Genomic DNA, 24,411 nt, shown 5'->3' with positions numbered 1-24,411 from the left:
AGAGACTTGGGCAGAGAAGGCCCTGATGCTGGTAATTGAACTGCATTCGTGCCGAAGACGCCAGAAAGTTTGCTACTCTCGAGTGAACTGCCTTGTCCCGTGCTGAAAACGTGAGGAAGGAAGGCCAACAGCCTGAGGTTCTTGGCATATCATTTTTAACACTTCTTTCTTTTTCATAACATTATTCCCTATACTATTTGTATTTAGAGGCAAAGACTGGCAATAGGTTTTTTTTAGTATAGGCACTTTTATTTTGACAAGACACCACTAGGACTGTGTTATTATTATTTGATGGTCGTAGCTCGCTCCCATCTGTAGATTTAAGATTAGATAGGCGTTTATCATAACCTTTTTGAAGTTCAATAAACACCTTGAACTGTGGTCACTTGTGTATGTCTTACTGTTGATACCGTGCCTTCCTTACAATTTCCTTTGAAGGGAAAGAGCTCAAATAAAATTTTTTAAAGATAAAAAGTAAAAAGTAAAGTAGGTAATGTCATGTCAGGCATTTTGGGTCGACTCTTCATTCCAGACCATGGTGACATTGCAGAAGCAGTTCACACAATTCTGAGCAGCATCCTAAATGACTTGGAGCAAGGAGTGCATGTTTACATCGGAAACTGACCCACTCCTACAGCATTAGTGTGGTGGGTTGAGGTCTCCTCTTGTTGGTAAATCAAATGGCTGATCGGCACGCTCAATTGGTTGCTATACCAATTTCCTCTCTCTGACTACTGATTGCAGGGTGGTCACTCAACAATGACAAAATAATGAGAAAGGTGTTCAATGTCTTGTTCATCGTGGTGGGGCTGGCAAGAGAATAGGGATTATGAAAGAAATGTGATGGCCGGGAGAAACACTTGTATGACTTTAGAGATAAAGTGGAGAGGGTTCTTCAGTCACTCTACTAAACACTGTCAATAGAAAGCATTAGTAGAGTCCTCCGCATTGGAGGGGTGTGATTCTCAAAGCACAGGTACAAAGCTGGCATCATGGTAGTGTCAGTGCATTCTAGGTTGCCCTCCAGCAACAGCAGGTTATCACGTAAAATAAATGGTATGCAATAAGTCGAAACTGAACGATCACAAGTAGGTGAGTGTCAAAAAAGATCATTAGTAACAAAAGAAGAAATAAATAAATGTATGGAATAAGATGCAGAATGTGACAAAGAAAATGTGGAAATCAGTGGGGCACGAAATAGTATCATTTGTGGGACTGCGTGTCTGAAGGGCCAGGGAGCGGAACTCTCAGCATGGCATATTTTACAGGTCATCAGGAAAAAGCAAACATAACGGTTATTACATGGCTAGACTAGCATATATTGTGGGCAAAGGCATCTTGAAATGGACACGCATCTGTTGGATTTTTTTCATGCGCAACCTACAAACCCGATTGCAAACTGGCTTTTTACCCAGTTTTTCACAGAAAGTGTGTCGTAAAATGCACCCTTTGAGTCCATTATTTTTAACTTTGTTTCGGGAGGACAACTACCCCAAACCACTTTGATTGGTTCGGGCTCCTTGTAATGCTCAGTGTGAGGAGTCAGAAATGAAGGCAGAGAACTTTGTAGAGAGTTTTCAACTTTTGCCATTTTATTAAATAAATTAGGTTGAACAAACGCCTCACTGTCCCTATCCTAACCAGGATGTCCCTGCCGATAATAAACTAAAGGGGAACACTCTAACCAAGGGATATCTAACCCTCACACCTGTACAGCACTCAAAGCAAAAAGGGCAGACATGGCAATTCAAACCAACAACATTAATATAACATATGACCCGACTCACAGTATGATCAATGTCTCTTCTCGTGGTCTGTGCAAACTTCCCTTCCCCAGATCCAAACAAGGGTTTTCTCCAAACAAAAGGAAAAACAAGGAAATCTGATTCAACACAAAGTTCCAGTTTAGTTCTTAAGTTCTTGTACTCAAATTCACAAAGTTCTGTCGCTTCAATAAAGTATCTTGAAAAAGTCTGACATTCTCACTCGTCTTGGAATAAGAACATTTTCACCTTTTTGGCAATCTGGTCAGGATGGTTTACCACAATTTTAACTGCATAAGAAATTGTAACTTTTCTTCAGCCAACTTTCACAACTCAATATCTTGTTCTCTATTAGTACCACTCTTCAGCAGTTGCACCTTTTGCACCTTCTGCTACCCGATTTATCTTTTCACCAGGTTCCTTTGGGCAGTCACTTCTTGCCCTACGGGTACACTCGCCTGCCCGTCTACTTCTTCCACAACGCAAGAGAAAAGTGCTTCAATGGTAACTTTCAATTTTAGAATAACAACAACTTCAATTGTTTTTCTTGATATCAAAATGGAGCTCTCAGGGAATTGAACATTCACTCTACAAACAATGCTCATCTCCCTCTGGATAACTTCTTCCAGAAGGGCAGCTTGTTTGCCACTTTTCGCTCCCTTCTGTACCAATGGTTAGGGAGTAGCTAGGTTACAGTATTTCCTTGTGGCTACCTTGGTTTTGGCAATGTGAGTTTAGATTAAGTACATTCTTCTCAACATAGGAATAGTGGGGGTTCTTATTACTCCCCTCTGGCTTTTGCCAATGCTTAGTGTTCTTAAATGGCCCAGCTTTAGCTTTCTTTTGACTTTGGCATTGCTTGGTGTACTCAATTCTTAATACTATTTTCTCAGTGGGTTGTGGTGTTCTCCAAAAACTCACAAAAGGTATAGCACAGCTACTTTGTTTCATTCAATGAAAACGCCAAAGTCATAAACACGCGAGCAGCACAGCTTACCTGGCGCATGTGAGCAGCACTCGAGTGCTCTGGTACCATTTGCAAGTGGGCAACTCACTGGGTAAGTTGATCTCTCTCAGAGCTCACTGGTCATTGGCTTCTGTGGCTCTCCTGGACTCTGCAAACCGTTTCTGGGCGTTTGTTTTAGCGGCCGCACCAACTCAGAGCTTCCCAAGCTCCTGTGAATCTCCTGTGCGACACAGTCACCGGAGATCTCTCAGCGTCTTCGCCACACCGGCTTTCTGCTGCACAACCTCTACTAGGGGGATAAGGAGAGGCATCAATCCGCTCAGGACCCTTAGTGGTCCTGACGTTTTCTCGCTCTGTTAATTCAGCCTCCACCTGCAGACACGGCCCACACAGCATATACTTCTTCCTCTGCTTTTGCTTTTCTGGCTTCTTCAACTTCTCTCTAGCCCGCACCAGAGGGGGCACTTTAAGCCTCCCAGCCTCCCACAGGTGTGGGTCATTTAGGTTAATTAGCTGACCACTTCAACTTGGTTCCTCTGCATCCCTCTTCCTCGTCTCAGTACTGAGGGAATTATGGGACGAATAATACCATTTGTTTTCTTAACCATTTCTGCTTTTCAATAAGCCATCAAGACGCTAGGGTTTTGGGAGAAGTTAAATACCCCCTTCTTCCCGACCTGCCACCCCCCATGTGATCCTCCCGCAGAACACCACCCCCAAGGTCAGGAAGCGTCTGCCTTCTCCTGGCCACATGAGGAAGGTACCAGGTCGGGGCTTGGGGGGGACTCATTACTGATTCATCACATCAGTCGCTCCTGCATATTCGTGGCAAACATTTACGACCCTCCAATTAAGAAATGCACTAGCTCCCTCTGTATTTATGCCTGAAGTCTTAAGGTTCTCCCAGAAATGTAACCGAGGAAAAAGTGCATACTGTCATTTGGTGGATGGTGGAAATGAAATCCCCAGAAATAATGTGCCCTTTGCACACTTTGTCAGACATTAATGCTGTACCAGTTTGTCCAAAAATGATAAAATATAGCAGTGAGATATATCCTTCTGGAAAAGAGGCCTCTCGTGTGCAACTGAGAAGTTAGCAGATGGCATGACCTAATATGGTTCGGACATTAATCGAGTAACCAGCTAGTGCAGCTGAACCCTTGAGATGAAGCAAGTTGCATCAAAGACAGAACGTGACAGCCGAGCTAATAAATATCACGGTCTCTATCGACCATAGAAAGTATTCCTATCCACCTTTTTAGTTGTCCCTACAACAAAAATGTAATGCTCAGTGAATATTTAAATTATATTCGCGCGCGCGCACTTCTTGTGAGCACAGGAAGCCAGTGAAGTGTGTTGCGATAATGTGGCTATCTTTACGGCTACAATCTGATGATCTCTACACTGTCAAAGAACGACTTTACGGCTGCAGTTTATAATCGGACTTGCTGGATCTGCGGCTGCATGTGAGGAAAGGGATGTTTTTATAAAAACACACGATCCTCTCGCTTTTGGCTCTGTTTCAAATCGATGTTAATGTGTGAGGTCTAAGTGCAGTAAATACAAAAATACCGTTTGAACCCCTTGTCTCCATTCGACTTCCACCCCCTTTGGGAGAGAAATGTAATGAACCATTAACCGGTAGGTAGGGATGCCCTATAAACTAGGGCCACTCGAGGGGAACCCCTCGCCTGAAATAGCAGCTCACATTCCCTAACAATCTGTGGGAACTGCACCGTATGATTCGAAAAATGCAACTGGTAACTGTCAAACTTCCATAACTATGACAAAGAATTCCATGAACCCCATCCTATCATCCCCCCAACCAGAGCTTGTCCTCCGCGCTTTTTGCAGCGGGATTCCCCAACTGACAAAAGACAAAAGGCCAGCTCCACAGAACTTTTTTGGGCCCAAGTGATGAGATGCGTGATGTCATATCACTTGCGCCAAAAAAGGAGCAGCCCAGTTCACAAAGGACACCTGAATGAGTGCATTTTATTTGCTCGCATTCAGATGCCCTTTTTTTTACCCCTTTGTGAATTTGCGCAAATGAGGAGTTTCTGCATATTGAAAAGCTCATCCCGAATTCACAAACAGTGTGCTCTTTTAAATGCACAAAAAATAAGATACCCCCATGTGCATGGTTGGAATACGCCGAGGGGGTGCGCATTGCATGACAGGTTCTTCGCTAACTAACCCTGTCATGCAATTCTTTTTTTATTTTAAGTGTGATAATAGTGGTATGAACTGCTGCTGTCTCACCTCCATTTCTATTCCAGAAATAGGGATTTATTTATTTATTTACATTTATATAGCGCACAAACAGCCCAGGGGCATTGAGGCGCTGTTACTTGCAATAACTTAGTTACATGGTACAGGCATGGTAGCGATTGTTGACACATTATGAATGTTACAGGAAATCATACTGTTATTACAGATATTGCTTTTGGTCATATAATACAGTATACATGAAAAGTATTTGTGCTGATGTGTCTGGCCTTATGTGAAGAGGGTAGTCTTCAGCGTTTTGCGGAAGGTGGTGAGGGAGGCCTCACCACGGATAGTGGGTGGTAGGGCATTCCAGTGAGAGGGCGCGAGATAAGGGAAGCTGGATCCACCCGCTTTTACTCTTTTTATTAGTGGCACAGTAAATAGAACGTTTTTTAAAAATGTTGATCACATTTTACTGTGACAGGCCCTTTAAGGGGCTGTCGCAGTGAATTGCGCTCCCAGCACCTATTTGGATGCTCAGAGCCCTGTAGAACATTAGTGTCGTGAGAGCACTCCTGACACTAAAGTATTCAAGGCGGCTAGCCAGCAAATAATTTGCGCTACAGCTCAGCCCCCTGTAAATGCACAGAATAAGGTGATCTGTGCATTCCCAAAAATGGGGTATTTAACAATAGTGCTTCCTCTGCTCTATTTTTAGTTGCCATATATTCTTTTGAGGTACTGGCCCAAAATCTATATTAAAAAAAAATATATATACTCAAAATATGAGGAGGAAAGGAGAGAGAGGGGGGGGCAATGGGCCAGATGAGGAATGATGGTCAGGAAAGCAGAGGGAGAGCAGTGGGCCAAAGGGAGAAGCAGTGGGCCAGAGAGTAGAGAATGGATGGTAGGTCAGAGGTGGGGCGGTGGGGCAGAAAATGGAGGGATTGGCAGGCAAAAAGGGAGATTGATGAGACAGAAAGCAGAGAAGGAGCGGTTGACTGGAAAAAGGCAGCGAGCTGCAGATTGGGAGCAAGGATGGGGGACCAGTGCGATAGCATGGGAGAGAGGATGCAAGATGCAGCAGGAGAGAGAAAGAATCAAGGACTTTAGACTGCAGGAGGGACTGGGAGTGCAAGTTGTGAGTTAGGAACATGGTTGGGAGTGTGGCAGGGACTGGGGAGTGTGAGTTGTGACGAGTATGCACCTGACTGGCATAGTAACAGGTTTAGTGATGTAAGTTGTAAAGGGCATTTGTTGAGTTTGAGGGGTGTTGGTGAGTGGGGAGTGTGGGTGCTTGCCGGATTGTTGAACATAGGAAAATATTTTCAATACAATGTTTACAATATAACAACTGATATTTATCAATAATGTAAATAATATTAAATAGGCATGCACATTCAACCGAAAAGGTAGAGTCAAAAAAGAAAAAACGGTTCTGTCAAGCCATGAACATCAGGGCCTCGTTCTAATAAATTGATGTAAAAGTTGCAAAAAACGACAACCTAGCTCTCTTGTAGCCTCACACACTGCCTCTTTCTTGCAACCTGCCAATCTTATACCCTCCAATCAATAAAAAAGTGCTGCAGAAATGCTGCAGTAAATACAATTCTGTGCTGTAAAATATCCTTTTTCATGGAGCAAAATATGTCATTTCATGATGCAATACCCTGGAGGGTCTGTATAATGAGAACATACTAAGAAAATGCAGAAAGATGCCAGGAGACTTGCTCTGCTCTTTCTGCTTCCTTCTGTTCTTTGGGCTAGCTGTACGTGGCTTTCACTGTCTCCTTTTACCCTATCCCCTTCCTCTAGCAGTTCTCTACTTTTGCTAGAGCTTTCCATTTTCTTTCTCTGGAGGTTTGTTTGTCAACACGTCTTCCACTTTTCACTTACTATACTCCTACATGTCTTCATCTACCCGCGAGCTTCCTAGTTAATGGCCAAACTTGTCTTGCTAGCTCCCATGCCATTAACGCAGAATTGTTCGAGTTGACAAGGGCAGTTGAAGAATACTTTTATTGTTCTTCTGTTTGTGTTTGCCCAGAAGATTGAAAGTGGAACTTGCTTTTGAGGCGCTTTCCTGCAATTGTTTTTGAGATGTCTAGTTTGGGGTTTGCTTTCCTTGTAGTTGGCCTATAAGCCTTTGCTGCATGAGCACCCTGTAGGCGGAAGACACAAAAAGCCACGTTCACCAGGCTTTTTATGCCACATTATCGCTGAGCATTTAAAATGTGCAGTAGAATGCAAGCCTGGCAACATAATATTTCTGTTTTAAGGGCGTGGAAACTCGCAAGACAAATTGAGATAGTGTAATTCAGATTTAAAGGCATGGATGTCAATTCACCAAAATGCGAGGGGTAGTGGAAGTGATGTCACCTGACCTTTCACCCTGATGGCATCAGTTTCTCTTTAACCCTAGTGACATTACCAGAAACTGCTTGTGGCGTAAAGAAAAGTACATTAACTTAAACATTTTAAAATACTAAATACGTACTGAAGCAGACAAGAATATTTTAGATACCAACCACATTTTATCAAGGGTGCTTGCTGCCTTCATATTATAATTTATAATTGGTTATTTATTACGCGCTTAATAGCGAAGAGGTTTCTAAGCTTGGACCCAGGATTCGAACCTGTGTTGCTCTACTCGTCTTACTTCCATGACCAGTGTGTTGCCACTGAGCTATTCTACTCATATGCCATAGATGGGGTCATGCTATAATCAGGTTAGACCCAATAGTACAACATAGACCCAGGCAATATTGGTTCCACCATCGGGTTTGCTACTTGAAGATTTGAATAAATCTTTAAGCAGTAATTATGACAATGCTTTGAGCAATTTTGGGGAGTGCTGTGACATGATTCTTGTGAAATGCACTCGGACAAACTTACATTGATGGAAAGCCCAGTGAAGATGCACAAAGAAAGGACAATTATAAAATGGGAAAAGATATGCAGAGAATGTCATTGTATAAACTACAAGGGGAGCTAACCACACACCTGTGTAAATATAAGGAGATACAGTTCTCTGTGATGGGATTCCCAGGGCAGAAATATTGTTACATTTATATGCACTTTTGTCTTCACTTACTAAGCTCCCTACAAAGGTGGAGTCCCATAAGAGGGATCCCTTGAAAAGAAAGAAATTGTTGGCTCTGTAAAAAGCCGAGGGAGGCAGACACGCTAGAACATTGGCTGACTGGCTGTAGCGCAACACGCCACCGGAGGAAAATGTGGTTGGGAAAGTTCATGCAAATAAATGAACAAATTAACAAGTATAAGGAGATTAGAGGATTTAACCAGGGAAATCATGTGGAATAGGCTATTGTATGGATCCTCTATCTCAATGACCATTGCTTAAGTGAATATTTTAATAGTGATACACAAAGTTGCTGGAAAATGTTTTTCTCAATTAGTCCACTATAATCAAGTTATTTGTCAGATAGGTGGAAAAAGTCATCTTGGGGTTAGAAAGGGAGGCCCTGATGGGTAAATAGTGTATGGTATTGTATTGTGTTGAATGTATTAATGTCTGTAATGTTTGTTTTAGAATGTTGTGTCTGAATTAATTAATGTATTGCCACTTGTAATGAACTAAGTGTTTTGAAGTATATGATTAAAAATGTGTTAACGTTTTAAATAAACTATAAACACAAAAACAAATAGGCTAAGGCACTGCCATAGATATGCCACTTCAGCATTGTATCTCCAGGCATTTCCATATTATGCCAACTATAGCTGCATGTCGGGTATTGTCATTATATGAACATTAGAGCCCCTACATTCCCAGTTGCTGCGATAATATAGTATCCAAAAATCCAAGAGGTGCAAGTCACTTTCAGTGCACAGGAAAATTAATACTATAATTCATTATAATACTCTTACGGAATCTTTTTCACCAGAAAAAACCTTCGTCCCCTTTAAATTTAGAGGCGCGCGGGCGGCGGCCTTGGGAGCATGCGCTGCTCTGACCCCGCCCTCCGACGCCACACCTCTGTCCCCTTTTCTGCATTGACGGGAACAGGCCGAGTTCACCAGCGCTCCTGGCTTCGGCCATGTAATTCCACGCGCGGATACATCTTCTTCGTCTTTTTTTTTTTTCATTCAGGTACTCAGTCGTCAGGCGTCACACTCCTCCCCGGCACATGTCAATTTCAACAGGGTTCAGCAGGTGACCATCCTGTGAGGGACTTTTCCTGACTTCAGACCCCTACGCCCTCTGCCTTGGTTGCCTTGGCCCCGACCACAGCTGGCAAGCTTGTACCGCGTGCAACGCGCTTTCTTTTGAGGTCACTGAAAAACAGACTTTCCAGATGGAGCAAGCCCTTCCAGAGGTCACCTCCAGAAGACCTGAGGGACTTCGTCAAACATCGATCCAGGCCCAAGGTAAGGCCGCTCTTTTCCAGCGCACCCTGCAAGGGAGACTCCTTTCCAAGGTCTCGCCCGCGTTGGAGGAACCTCTCCGGTTCTCATACCAGCACGAGTACCGAGGCTAATCTAGCTACCGGCCTACAGGCCGAGGGGTCAGTGGATCCTCCCAGTGACAGTGCTGAGGGACCGGATGGTTCTTTTACTGGGTCTTCACTCGAGGGGCCACGCCCTAGCACCGGCAACATGTCAGAGGGGGTGCCTGTACGTGGCACTAGCGGCAACTCCGCCGAGGGCGAAATGCCTATCCAATCTCGATCTGAAGTGCAGGGTAGGCCTCATGATCCACACTCAAGAGTCCTGGACGAGGCTGGGCCCAGTGAGCCAAGCAACACGACGCAGGCACGTGGAGGACAGCTCGACAAAATGGCCACCGTGCCAGACATCATGAGCACCCGTCCGATACCGCACCAAGGAAAGGAGCAGGTGGAGGAACGAGTGTCAAGGTGGGACTGGTGTCAACCAGGTACGTGGCCTACAGCCTATCCTTAATTTGCGCAGGGCAGGTTCCCGCTGCGTTTGTATGGGCAGGGCATGCAATGGCTCCAGCAGGCGCCCGCTGCCCCATCAATATCACCCATCACCCCTCCGGCCTGTGAGGACAGGTTCTTTGAAAGGTTCCTCGCGCTCATGAAATCTCCTCGGATGGGACACATGGACTCCAAAAATTCCCACTGATAAGTAATTATGGTCTGATATATTTTACATTGTAAGCCTCCGATTAGCATGGGATTTAGTTTGGACCTCAGAAAACAATGGCAGGATGTCCAGTGAAAACTAGTTTCACAAAGCTTGAACAAAATGAAAAACAGAACATAAGGTTCATTTTGGACAGAATAATAAGTTGGGGCCAATGAGACAAATGAAAAGATATCCTTTTTGAAATATTAAAGACATCATATGCCCTTTCGTTATCGGTTTTATTCACAGAGGCAACCTGGAATTGTATGGACTTTAGAGCAAGCATTTAAATCAAGGGACGTGATATCTGTGGGGTGTGTTGGGGGAACAACATATATTTGAGAAATGTGGCTGAAATTGTATTATTGCTCTGTTGTTTTACAGTCCTTCTCCACCTTCTGAAGGGAAACATCTGGATTATTCACAGGAGTAACCTGGAATTTTATGGACCTTAGAACAAGCGTTTAAATCAAGGGATGTAATATCTGTGGGGTGTGTTGAGGGAACAACATATTTTTGAGAAAGTTGGCTGAAATTTTATTATTTCTTTGTTGCTTTACAGTCCTTCTCCTCCACCACCTTCTAAAGTGGAACCTACGGGTGCTGATAAGCAGCTCAATGTCCCACCACCTATCATACCCCGTGTTAAATCTCTGCACTCATCTGTAACTTCTGGGATAGAGCCCGCAATGAACTTCATTCGTCATCAGCCAGAGTTTGGTGAGTACATTTCCTACTCACTTTTTCCTGCCTCATTTGAGTTGACCCTCATGGACTGTGAGTTTCAATAACATAAACAGGGCAGTGCAGCCTTATTATAATGCAATACAATGCTGGATATAAATATTAGATGGAAAGGGCAATCCAAGCTGAAACCATGTTCATTGTCCAAAAGAGAACGCTTAGATTCCCAGGAATAGAATAGCATAGAATTGTATATGGCAGCTTCAAAGGCCTTCCTATGTTTCCACCCATGTTCTGGGAGCGTACAGTGGGACTCCACTGAATGGTGTTTACCACAAAGCGACTGCTGTGTTGATTGAAATATGCATTTATTGCATTATCTTCATACATATGATATGTCATTTATAACGCCCCTGTACACAAGTGTTTCTAGGCGTGACAAGACAAGGAATGGTGGACAGAAGGAGGACAAACCAACAACCTTACTAGGCCTTGTGTCATTCAGATCGCACAGGTGTTGGGGGGGGTCTAACAGCGAAGTGCCAGGGGGGGGCGGCGGAGGGGAGAGTGCAAAGTAACTGTAGGGTTACAGATACAATCCCTTAAGTGGATGGGAGGCCCGGAGGCAGTGTAAGGGCCACCGGTCGTGCAGGTATGTTCAGTGGGCGGCCAGGTAACCAATATGCGCAGCAGACTGGGACGTCAGCAAGTGAGAGGGAGAGAGAAAGCGGAAGCAAAAAGGAAGGTCTTGAGTTGCTTCCGGATCCTTGTGTGGTCCTGCTCAAGTATGAGAGAGGCAGAGAGGCTGTTCCAGAGAAAGGCCCCAGCCTAATACAGAGATCTACACCCCACTCATAGGTAACTGCATATGATTTCCTTTGACGCTGCCCATGGTATCAAAGAAAGCGGAGTAGTCTGTTTTTGTTTCTGTACTCTAGAACAATGTTATTGTAAGGTAAAGCCTGTTGCCGCAGTTTGTTCACTGGTATCCCGTTTTCCTGCCTTTAACTCGTTTTACATGGATATCCCTTTAACAGCCTGAGGCAGAGTCAGCACAGGCTATAAAAGGGACCTGCAAAACCCTGGTGGTGAAGCCCTACAGGTAAAGCCTGTTGCCGCTGTTTGTTAGATGTTTGCATGGAACCTCTGAACCATAGTAAGGAAAGGCACTGCAAAACTACTACGGATTGCTTTGCTATGTGCAAGACCGTGGCTATCTGAGGCATGTTTGCACCTTCTGAGCCATCGGATCACATCGTATTTGCTGCGTCGTGTCGTGCTGACTGTGAAGAGGAGGAGGCACAAGTATGGTCAGCAAGTGGGTAATGGTGGTTCGTGGTGGGGCGGTGTGACGTTGTGCTCGAAAGTAAGTAACAATTTAAGTCGAACTTTGTTCTCCTCGGTTGGTCTGTAGGGAGAAAGCGCAGTATTGGGACTCAGAACCAAAGAGAATGTGCACCCTTCGCAGAACAGGCCATGGTATTTTAATCCCCACCTGATTCCCACCCCTCGCAGTCCTTACTGCCCACCACCCTACGGCATGTGTTGTTACCCCACCGTTATCAGTTGATGAACCTTCTTATGGCTGTGGGACTATGTTACGCTGTTCTAAGTATCTCCAGCCTCCTATTGTAAATGGTTGTGAATGGCTGCAATTGCTGTCCCGTGTTTGTGACCACTGTGCTGTTGTGCTTCTGTACTTTGTATCTTTCCCCACAAACTTCTCTCTGCAAAAGGATTAAGGAACTAACGTACCAACGGCCCCTCACACAAGCACATGATCAAGGAATGCAGGCACTGTGGTAAAAATTGTTCTGGGACTAACACAGTGTGGATTCAAGTCAACTTGTCTATTTCCTGGCTCCTGGGTGGGGCAGGGAGGGAGAGATGGACTAAAACAGCTCCTTGAGCCGTCGGGCGTTCCCTGCTCACCCGTGTAATCTGAGGCACTAAGCTGTCATTGCTTATCTCCTAGTTCTAATTGTAGAGGGATATTTGATGTGTAATGTTTTATTTTTTAAATATTTTTATTGATTGAATGTTACATGTTCATATTAGCCCAATTGTTCTTAAATTGCAAGTGTAATTTTAGTTCCTAATGGTTTTTAATCATTTTATAACCACTGCTGTTTACTGACATATTTGTTTATTAATTGCAGCCTTATTTTTAGCTATCCTTATCTATTGAATTTTACCTGCCAAGCACATATGATTTTTCAGTTTTTTTATTGGATCTACTGTCATGCTGTAAAAATCTAACTGGTCTGCACTTCTACCTGCATATTTGCATATTTAACAGGTTACCTTTCCTCTTTTCCTCTTCCTGTATTACAGGGCTGAAGGAGAACATAGAGGGCTGGTAGGGATCCTAAAGGATAAGATGGATAAGCGTTAGGCAAACTCTCCCATCTCACCAGGGGTGGGCCCTAGAAAGGTCTATAAATTATTTGAGCCCATCAAAGATGTTAATATCTTAATTACTGAAATTGAAGGGCTGTTGTATGATCTAGATGGAGAGGTCTCGAGTGTGTCTGCCCCAGCTAGGCCTAATACCGACTGTGCCATCATGGAGGATGGATCCAAGGTTATGGGATATATTGTGGAATGGGATGAAAAGGAGGAAGCCTCCCATAAAGGAAAGCATGGATTCCAATGTGTCCCTGGAAATTGGAGAAGTCCAAGGGTGGACGATTTGGTTAAATTTGTTGTGGAAGGGGCATCGGGCTGGGAAGGGGCGGGGGGCATAGATTACCTTCTCCCCGCCCACTGGCTCAATGCTGCAGGGTCTGTAGGTACCTCGGAGGGAACCGTGATCGAGGTGTATCCCCAGGGGGTGACTTGCGCAGACTTGGCCCATTGTAGTGTTTCTGCACCCATTTCTGACCTTGGGTCGATTGTAATTCCGCCTCCTGTTCCATCTATTGTGGTAGAATGTGAGAAAAGGCCCAGGGTGGGAGTATCTGAGGGCTGTTCAGTACCAAAATCCTGTGCAGCCACAGATCTCTGTGGAAGTGTTTTGGTTGCACCCTAAGTAATTCTCCATAATAGATTTTCCCACCTGGAGTCCTGTCCGTTGGAGGAATATGAGCAATTGAACCCAGGGATGGCAGCGAAGAAGAAGGGACATAATTCATGCCCTGGGGAACCATCAGGAATTGGTTGTAGAGAACCCCAAATAACCCCAATAATATCTAAGGGGGCAGTGAATCTACTCCAGCAATTAGAACTAATTTGCCCTTACTGTAAAAGTGACTGGCGTAGTAGTCAGAACTTGAGTCATTTAATAATGGAAATAGGCAAATTAAAGGAATTGTTTATGGGGTTATCGGAAATAGTCCTGTATCAGGGAAAACAACTTGAGGTAGCCCAAAAAGCGTTTATCCCTCCTACACCTAAACCACCGGCTAGACCGGGCATGAACTCAGTCCTAGAAAAGGGGCAAGTGGGACCTATATTATGGCCCCTGAATAAACTAAGTGACTCTAAAGACAGGGGGGCATTGATGCAAAACACAAACACAATAATGGCAAAGAATGATATGTGGGCTAAGCCCATAACTGATATTATTAATAAACATGCATCTACTTATACCCCATGAACTTTATATAAGGGCAGTTCTAATTCCAATCCCAGTTTATGCAGAAGGGGTGACGCTCCTATAAACTATGGACCTCCAACCACTGTGTGACATCCCGAAATTAAACCCCAGTGCTTTTGAAAATCGAAGACTCTCTAATCAATAAGAGTATCCACTGGATACGTAATGTGAAGGGTTGTGTATCTGTAATCAGAGTGGATATTGTTCGGGCCCGCTGAGGAAATAGGGCCTCGGACAAGAGAGACTTTATTGAAATGGTCCTCAAGGACTCCGATCTGGTGGAGGGGCTTTTGTCGATAGGGGCAAGAACTTATCCCCCGCGTGGGTCTCTAATCTTCCTGTGGTCAACGCTACCTATGCTAGCCAATGAATTATCCTGCAGAGACTGGATAGCTGCTGGATCTCAGGAATTGTCACCTAGGGGAGTTGACTTGAATGAGGTGGATTGACATCTCTCCCCAGCCCCCTGTTAAATCCTGCCAAGCCCGGATGCACAAAGGTGCTGTTTTGGAATGTAGCTGGTATTGCTAAGCACCTGATGGACCCTGAACGGGTTACTTTTATATCTGCGAATGAAATAATGTGTCCAGGAAACCTGGGCACTGGAACCCATTGAGCTACAGGAGTTCAAGGCATTGGGGGAGGGGGGAAGTTGTTGACCCTTGTGTCAGTATTGTCTGGCTGGGAGACTAAGTTAGGCAGCCAGAGTGCTGCTGATGCTGACTTACAATTGGTAATTGGTACTAATGTGGAGGGGCTTACACTCCTTATTTTTAACGTTTACAACAGACCATATGGGAAAAACCCACTGGCCACCTTGACACTCCTGCATGACTTAATTAGTAACTGGGAATCTCAGTCCCCTGGTCACCTTCATGTTATTGTTGGAGGCGACCTTAATATCCAGTTCAAAAAATTAAAAGGAACCAAGCGAATATGGGACGATGTAGTTGCGGTCTGGGAGATCCCGTCCTTGGAAGCTGCTTTTCCTGTGCGGACACATAAATATGCTTTGGAAACACCCAGATTCTCTATGGGCTGAACTTGAGGGCTTGTAATGGCATATGAAAAGAGGACAGGCCGGAAAAGAACACTTTTTGTGGACCTGAATGGTCCTCTAGGATAGACTATGTATTGGTGCAGATGATAATTGGGAGGAAATTGAAGAATTCTCAATCATCGACCGGGCATATAGTGACCATAAATCCCTCCTGGTAACAGTGAGATGGGTAGTGTAAGGAAGGCATGGTATCAATAGTAATACAGACACAAGTGACCACAGTTCAAGGGTGTTTTTTGAACTTCAACAAGGGTATGATGGACGCCTAACTAATCCTAAATCTACAGATGGGAGCAATCTACGACCATCAAATAATAGTAACGCAGTCCTAGTGGTGTCTTGTCAAAATAAAAGGCCCTATACTAAAAAAACTATTGTCAATCCTTGCCTCAAAATACAAATAGTGTGGGGGTAGTGTTTATGAAAAAGAAAGAAGTGTTCACAACAATGATTTGTTAGGATGTACAGGCCGTTGGCCTCCCTTCACCCCGTTTTCAGCACGGGACAAGGCAGTTCACTTGAGCATATCACAACCTCTGGCTTCTTTGGCACGAGGATGCAGTTCAATCACTAGCATCAGGGTCTTCTGTGCCCAAGTCTCTTTGCCTATCAAAGTCTCTTGATTCAGAGTGCCTGATTTAACAAAACAAACAAGACGTTATTTTCCTCTTACAAATACTCCATTCAGGTGATTCACTATTCACCCTGGATCCCCCTCTTCCGGGCTCAGATCTTCTTTCACAATGTTCATAGAATATTCTTTCTCAGGTGACTCGTGGTTCACCCCGGATACCACTCAGCCAGGCTCAGAGCCTTCCTCTTACACAATTAGTCTCCCTCAGCCAGGTTCAAACCAATTTCAGTTAGCATCAACTATCGAAAACCTTCAAATGTGCACAGGGTTGGGCTTGACCCGTTGCTCGACCACTTCGATTTCACAATTCCTTTTTACATTTGCCACCTTTCAGTTCGATACCTCACAAAGACCTTTGAATGAGCACCCACGTGGTGCCGGACCACTCTGTTTATGGTATCTGTCTGGGCTTCAAAAGTTCAGTTACTCATATGCTGTCTAATTATTAGCATTGCTTGTCACGTATGCTTCACACACTGTTCTCTTCAGTTTTCTCTATAGAATGTTGCAGCTTACAACTTTGGCTTTAAGACAGACTGGTCTGGTATCAGTCTCCCCAACTCTTCGGCTGGGCTGACTTTACTGTTGCTGCTTTGTTGTAGGAGCCAGGGACAGTACCACAGCAGCAAATGATCATCCCCGTTTTGCCTATTGACGCGAGAGAGCCCCGGGTACCTCCGACACACAATGCAGGTTTCTCCAACTTTGATTCTGCGTCTTATGTTTCTTATTCTTGAAGGCTCATGAAAGTAATGGTCTTTCTCTGAAAAGGTCAAGGACACTTGCCGCCTTGAAGCCCTCTCCGGTCTTGCCATCTTTCTCCTTGTATTAAACTGCCATCTTGGAACTGCTGCTTCCTCGTGTGCTTTGCCTTGCTCAGAGTGTACTTTCGTGCTCCGCCTTTTATCTGTGTGGGGAAGTGTGATGGAAGTCAGGTGTGTAATGATCAGTAATTGCCTGACCCTGCCTGACCATTCCATTGGGACATGTCAGGTTTACGGCTTGGGTGTTAGTCAGTTTTATCTGAGAAAGTGTTTGTGTCGTAAAAGGGGAATGTGGTTGAGTTCCTAAGTATCCTACCTGGTAGGATGGAGAAAAGGTGTTACAGGGAAGGGGATGCCGCATCTTGCTGTCCGGGGTCCCACTTCCACTCCCTGAAGACCCCTCATCCAGGTGATCCTCCTGCCTGCACTGGTCCACCCACAGGATTTGGATCCAAAAGCGATGGCTGTGTCCTAGCCACCTGGATGACCGGGATGACAGATCCCCAGGGACTAGCGGGTAAGACACCTTCAGGAACCGAGAAAGGAAATTGTTCTTTGTCTTTTTGGTGCTCCACAGTGAAACAGTAGGGTTTCAGGTCTAAGACCCATCGCATGACTCAAGGGTTAGAATCTTTTCGCTGGCTAATCCAAAACTAGTGGAGAATGATCCGTGACAAGTGTGAACTTCCTTCCTGGGATGTAGTATCTAAGGTGGGTAATGGCCCAGTTGATGGCAAGGGCCTCTAATTCCAACATGGATAAATCCTTTTCACGTAGGAAAGGTTTGTGACTTGTAAATAAGATAGGATGTTTCAATCCGTGTGACAAGACTTCTCCTAGCCCTGTAAGGGAGGCGTCTGTTTGTAATACAAATTCCTTTACGAAATCTATACCTTTAGGATTGGGTTCTGGAACAAGGTTTGTTTTAAGTTGTTGTAACATACATCGTCCTCGTCAGTCCAATGAATATTCTAGGATTCAGCGTTCTTAAATTTGTCTGTCAGCTTAGCTGTCCTGTCTGAGAAGTTTGGGATAATCCTACGGTTATAAAGGCTCTGGGGTCTCTCTTAGTTTTATGCTTAGGGGTATCTAGGGCGGCCTTCACTTTCTTTCTTTGAGGTTGGACACTACCATTTCCTACAAAGAAGCCAAGGTATTTCATGGCTTATTGGGAGAGTCTGCATTTGGATGGATTGGCAGCTAGGCCAGCTTCTCTGAGGGCTCTCATAATAGTAAAGAGATGGAAAAGATAGGCTTCCCAGGTTTTACTATAAATGACTATATCGTCAATATGAGCTCCACAGAAATCAGAGTCGGGCTGTAATATTCTGTCCATAAGTCATTGGAAAGTGGATGGAGCCCTGTGTAAGCCAAAAGGGAGGACTTTGAACTGGAACAGTCCCAGGGGCGTCGGGAAAGCTGTCTTTTCCTTATCAGGTCCATACACTGAGACCTGCCAGTAACCCTTGATTAAGTCTAGGGTTTATAGAAAATGGTTGCCTTTAGTTCCGGTCAGTGGGGGCCTTTATTTACTGTTGCTCATACATTTGAGTCTCACCTGCTCATCCGGAGCTCATCTGCCCCCTTCAGGGATACTGTGACACTTGTCTTGGGCTCTCTAGGGCAGGAACTGCTGAGACCGTATTCCGGTTTTACCTCTTAGTCCAGGTTTGCATGTACCTCCTCACAATGGCTTGCATCCCAGGCAGGTTGCCTCTGCTTCTTCCAACCTCTGTTTGTGTGGACTAATAGTGTTGCCTGTGGTTACTCCTCGCAGCCCAGGTTCATGTGTTTGTTCCTCTCACAGTGTCTGTTGTCATGCAGCTTGCCATCTTACCGTGTGACAATCCCTGCTTCTTCACTGCAGGGGACAGCGACTCTCTATAACCGTCCGGCCTGGGCTCTTCCGTTCACTATACAAAATGCGCTGCAACTCCTACACATGACCGGAGCCCCCGCGGGATGATGCTGTGTTTGGAGGAGCTCCCACGGCTCTGCACGTACTCAAAGGATCTTTGATGTGATGTTTTGCTGGGAGCTCTGTGTCAGCCAAACGTGCCGGTACACGCGGCCTGCTGATCACTCGCAACTCGGGCGGGGTAAACTGCACCGTGGTGGCACGCGCAGCACTTGCCTTAATCTATCTGTCACACAGCATGGTATGCGGTTCGGTTGCCGTTTTTCTTCCCGCTTTTTCTCTCTGTTGGCCACCCCCTGACACCGGCTGCTCTCTTCCACTGCTCGCGATCCTAGCGCCCACTGCGGCTCTCCTGTCCCTTGCCTGTCACTCTCCTTCTCATCTGGTCTACTTCTTCTGGTCTTTTGGGCTGTTCACTCGATTCCTTTATCTTCTCTGTCATGCCGGTGCCATCTTGGATGGAGGTACCACCGACAAACCCTGCTCCTCGCTTTGTATATCTTTGCACTTTGCAGATCTCCACTGTCAACGTTCAAGCCTAGAGTGCCTGGAACGTTCACACACCCGATCCTCCGTTTGTGGGCTGCAGCTCCAGCATATCAGTCTTATGTTAGTCAGATATTTTAGGATCAGGCGGGCACTTGCTTGGAAGCCGACCTACACCATCGGCTGCTGGCCACGACCCCGGGAATTAATTCAAAGTTATCGATTTCTTTTGGTACCAAACAGGATAGTACCGTGGAATTGGTGGACGAACAGGTTTTCCTTCCACTCTTTTAAGAGATTTATGTGATATAGATGGATCTTTTGTTTCCTGTCGGGTTGTGCTACCTTATATTTCTTCCAAGATTTCATATGGCCCATGCCAAATAGTGACAAGTTCGTTTTCTGAGGTAGGCAAGAGGACAAACACTTTTTGTCCTAAGGAAAAGGATCATATGTTTACCTTTTTGTCATATGTGGACTTTTGTTCGATATGGGCTTTTTCCATATGAGTATAGACTACATTTCGAACAAGTCTCATACGCTCTCGCAATCAGGTAGCTCTTTGCGAAAGAGAATAGGTGTCTCTTCTCTTTCTACCCTGGTCTCCTGCAGCATGTCCAGCTCATGTCTTGGTTCTCTACCATAAAGTAGTTCAAAAAGCCAGTGGATGCCTGAGGGATTTCCCTCACTGCAAATAGTGCCCAGTGGATCATACAGTCCCAGTCCTTCCCGTCCTTATGTACCAACTTTCTTAGGATCATTTAGAGTGTTTTGTTGAATCTTTCTACCAACCCGTCTGTTTGAGGGTGGTAAACTGAAGTTCAGATAGCGGTAATATGGAGCAGCTCCATGACTTCACCCATGAGCTTGCTCATGAAATTGGATCCTTGATCAGTTAGGATTTCCTTAGGAAAACCAACCCTGGATAAATATTGTGGGAGGTGCTTTAGAATCTGCTGTGTGGTGTTTTTCCGCATAGGGAATGCCTTGCGTATCTGGTCGCGCAGTGGACAATCACGAGGACATATTTTCTACCCAGTCTAGATGTTTCCAAAGGTCCAATGATGTCCATACCAATCCATGAGAAAGGGACTTCTATTATTGGTAAAGGATTCAGAGGGGCAGGCAATGGGATGCGAGTACTGGTTTTCTGACATATTTCACATGTCTGAATAAAGGTTTTTATATCAGCATGCATACCTGGCTAGTAAAACTTTCCACTGATGTGGGCCTGGGTCTTGGATTGTCCTATGTGTCCCCCTGCCAGATGGGAATGCGCAATCTCTAGTACGATCTTCCGGTGGGTTTTGGGGATTACTAACTGAGTTTTACTTAGGCCTTCTGTGGATGTTTCTTTTCTATACAGCAATCCTTGCTTTAACAAGAAAAAAGGACTTCCCTTCTCTACTCCCTCCCCTTCGGGAATTGGTTGTAAGAAAGCCTCCGTGTGGGATGGGTCATTTCGCTGGGTGAAGGCCAGGTATGCAAAGATGGTAAGCTCTTCTTCCCGTTTCTTTTCAGTGATAGATGATTCATTGGGTTCTCCAACGCCCAAGGTACCTCTCTCGGTTTCTTCTGGTTCACTTTCTTTAAAATGAGAAAATAGAGCCCTTTCAAGAATTCTTTGTACAATGTTGTCCCCACGATGTACTTCAAATGGGATTTCACCAAGGTTCTGTAAGAGAACTTTTATTTTGAAGGGATTGTGTCCTCCGATGTATTCCTTATCTTTGATAAATCCGCTTCCATCTTGCTGGCCTCAGAATTTTTTTTCCACAGTAGAGTGCGCTGCACATCAACGTCCCTCGAGCCGGTGTCCCTCGAAGGCCTCCGTATCAGTGCCAACGTCACCATGGGTAGAAATAGTCTTGCGCAGCGTCCGTTGTTCAGTTCTGTTTTTCCACACTTCATGAGCCTCGTAGACGCAACGCTCGGTTCCATTCTTCGATAAAATCTTCGAAATTCATCGAAAATCTAATGTTTCTAATGATGGCATCTTCATCCGAACCATCGATGCCACGATCCGATTTTAAAAAATGTCGAGATTGCGGAAAGAAGATGTTTCTAACGGATCCTCACAGGATCTGTTTGTGGTGCATGGGATCAGAGCACCAGTGTTCAGAGTATGATAACTGCATGTCCATGGGAAAGTTAGAAAGAGGTAAGGCTGTTTAAAACTTCTACCCCTTCAAAAGTATCCTTGGCTGAGTCGAGACATTAGTCTCCTCGCCGTCAAGAGAAACATTCCCGATTGAGATCTCGAAGCGGTTCCCATCACTCTTCGAGATCGAGACACTCTAAGAAGAGGCGTCATAGATCTCCCTCTTCCTCTTCCTCAAGTTCCCCGGAAAAGGGTCACCTGCCCCACAAAACATAGCTCTCTGGCTAAGTGGGAAGAATTTTGTAAAAAAGGCTTAGGGTCTTCGAGAAAGTGGCCTCGACCGCCTCGGAGATGCTTAGAGGTAATACCCTGGGTGAAAGACCCGAAAAACAAAAACTCTGCGTGCGAGTCGTTGAACCCGGTGAGCAAATCTACTTGAGAGCGTCATGAACCCTCGAGTAAAGGCAAAACATCATTGGATGAGATTGCGTCATCGACGCCATTGTCGAAGGTACCTTCGATGCACAAATCTGTATCATCGACGCCGTCGTCGACTCCAATGAAAGATACGCCTAAAACCTGTACTACGCCACGGGCACCAGAGGTGTCGAAAGCTCCGACCAAGATGTCGAGAGTGGCGTTGACAACTTTGACGGCGCAGAGTAGGATTCCGGTCCTCTCGTACATAGAGGCCCTTTTCGACGTTTTCAACGCCTTTTATGGGTTTGTCGAAACCTACAATGTCTACGTCGAAAACCATGACGTTTTCACAAGCAGTAACCACAAATTTGGCTCCTTCTTTGCTGGAAATGGGGTTTACTCCCTATCCAAAATCTGATTACTTTAGAGCTTTATCTTCTATATATGAGGAAGGGGAGGAGTCTGACAATGAGAGACCTTTTGGACTACAAAGAACAACAGTACCCATTCCAGAGGAATTAATCTCTGAAGAAAACAGATTGAAAGATCTACAAGAGTCTTTACAGGACGCCAGTGGTATATCTCCAGAGGCAGAATTTGCTAGACCAGAACCTGGAGAACATGTAGAAATACCTTACAGGGCCCTTATGGCTAGAATTATGCAATTTATGGGGTGAACTACACCTGCACCCTCTTTCCAGCAAGATGATCTTACTGATATATTAGGTAAAGGGCCCCAAGAGGATCCCATCATCCCTTTTCATGCTGCACAGCAAAGGAAAATATCTGCAAATTGGGAGACACCTGAAGTTATCCCTGCAGTAAATAAAAAAACTCTCTGCTAAATACACAGTGTCAGCTTCAGACCCTGAATATCTAAGCAAGCATCCAACTCCAGAGAGTCTAGTTGTGCAGGCAGCGACGTCATCAAGCAGTAAGTCGGCATACCCATCTAGGCAGGAATGATAAAAGATTTGACGTCATGTCAAAAAAAGTCTTTTCGGCATGAAGTATGGCGCTTAAATATATCAACGCCACTTGCACGCTAGCGAGATTCAGCCACACCCTTTGGGAGTGTGCTTCATCAGCGGTTGACTGTCTTCCATAAGGGAAAGAACGAGAAGTATTCTTGAACATCATCAAGGATGCGATGTGTGAGTCCCTCCAAACAGGCATTGACTCTGCTGACAGCATCAGCAGAGCCATGCTGGCAAGTACCACAATCCACAGATTTGCGTGGTTGGGGAAGTTTGGTTTTGCTCCTGATGTACAAGCCAGACTTCTAAGTATGCCCTTTGACGGCACTTCTCTATTTGGAAAAACGCTGATGGCAGTCTGGAGAAATTGCAGACATCCAAAGCAGCAGCGAAATCACTCGGGGCTGCAATCCGGCGAACTCCAAATCGCCCCACAAGTACATCCTGGAGGGGTAAGTCCTTTCGTTTTTACTCCGCATTCGGAAAAGGCAGAGGACAGCCAGCTCAAAGGGGCCAGAGATGATTCACCCGTGGTGGACGGGTCAAAGGTACCAAATCCGCACCAGCAGGTGCTACTTTACCCTCAGCATCTGCGTCAACCGCTTCTAAACCCCTCTGAGGCCTCCCCTCAGAAGACACCAGTAGGAGGCAGGTTAACTGAATATCTGACAGAATGGCAGGCTATTACGGCAGATGTTTGGCATTGGAGACAGTTGCCCAAGGTTACTGCCTGCCTTTCCTACAAACTCCTCAGAGCCATCCACCAGGGGACAACTCTTTGAAGTTTCCAGACACACTCCTTATGCAGGAGATTTTAGACCTGCTAGAGAAAGGTGCCATAGAACCGGTACCTGTAGTGGAGAGGAACAAGGCTTGGTATTCCCCCTACTTTCTAGTACCAAAGAAGGACGGAGGATTGAGACCCATCTTGGACTTGCGAGAATTGAACAAATTCCTCAGGAGAGACAAGTTCAAGATGGTAACCCTTTCTCAGATCTTTCAGGCCCTCCAGCTTCAGGACTGGTTGGTATCTCTAGACATTCAGGAAGCTTATTTCCATGTGCCAATCCATCCCAAACACAGGAAATACCTGAGGTTCGCAATTGGCAACTCTCATTATCAATTTCGAGTCCTGCCTTTTGGGCTGACCTCCTCCCTGAGGGTCTTTACCAAGTTAATGGCGGTTGTGGTTGCAAGTCTAAGGAGGGAAGGGATTCACGTCTACCCCTACCTGGACGACTGGTTGATCAGAGCAATATCCCTGGAACAAGCTCAGAATCCTCTAGATTATGTTCGCCATTTCCTCCACAAGCTGGACTTCTCCCTCAACTTAGAGAAGTCACTGATGTTACCATCACAGAGACTCCAGTTCATTGGAGCAGTCCTGGAAACATTCCTGGGAAAAGCCTCGCCACCAGAGGTGAGGGCTCAAGATATTCTACAGATGGTGACCAGATTTAAAAATGCCCAGCATCTACCAGCCTTCGACTTTTTGAGGTTGCTCGGTCTCATGGCATCCTGCATTTTCCTAGTGCCAGAGGCTCGCCTGAGGATGAGATCTCTCCAGTGGGCGTTGAGATCCCAGTGGTCACAATTCTCAGGAAAGATGTAAGATCTCCTACGAATTCCAGACAGAGTAGCTCGAGACCTTCAGTGGTGGGCCTGTCGGGAGAACCTCTTGAAAGGAGAACAGTTTTGGCAACCATGGCCAGAGAT

The 24,411-nt window shown here is 45.3% G+C and overlaps 1 protein-coding gene across 8 annotated transcripts in view; it reads left to right on the top strand.

Annotated features, from left to right (window-relative positions):
- ARAP1 (ArfGAP with RhoGAP domain, ankyrin repeat and PH domain 1) overlaps positions 1–24,411 on the top strand; it is a 2,533,956-nt gene that overhangs the window by 942,111 nt on the left and 1,567,434 nt on the right. For all 8 annotated transcript variants that reach the window (XM_069640265.1, XM_069640269.1, XM_069640262.1 and 5 more), the window contains one exon: positions 10,616–10,773. In XM_069640265.1, the coding sequence (XP_069496366.1) occupies positions 10,616–10,773 (158 nt within the window). The remainder of the gene's footprint in view (positions 1–10,615; positions 10,774–24,411) is intronic.

Source organism: Ambystoma mexicanum, chromosome 7q (genome assembly GCF_040938575.1).
Source record: "Ambystoma mexicanum isolate Mex_15411 chromosome 7q, UKY_AmexF1_1, whole genome shotgun sequence".
Lineage (NCBI taxonomy): Eukaryota > Metazoa > Chordata > Amphibia > Caudata > Ambystomatidae > Ambystoma > Ambystoma mexicanum.
This window is presented reverse-complemented; position numbering and strand designations above follow the sequence as displayed.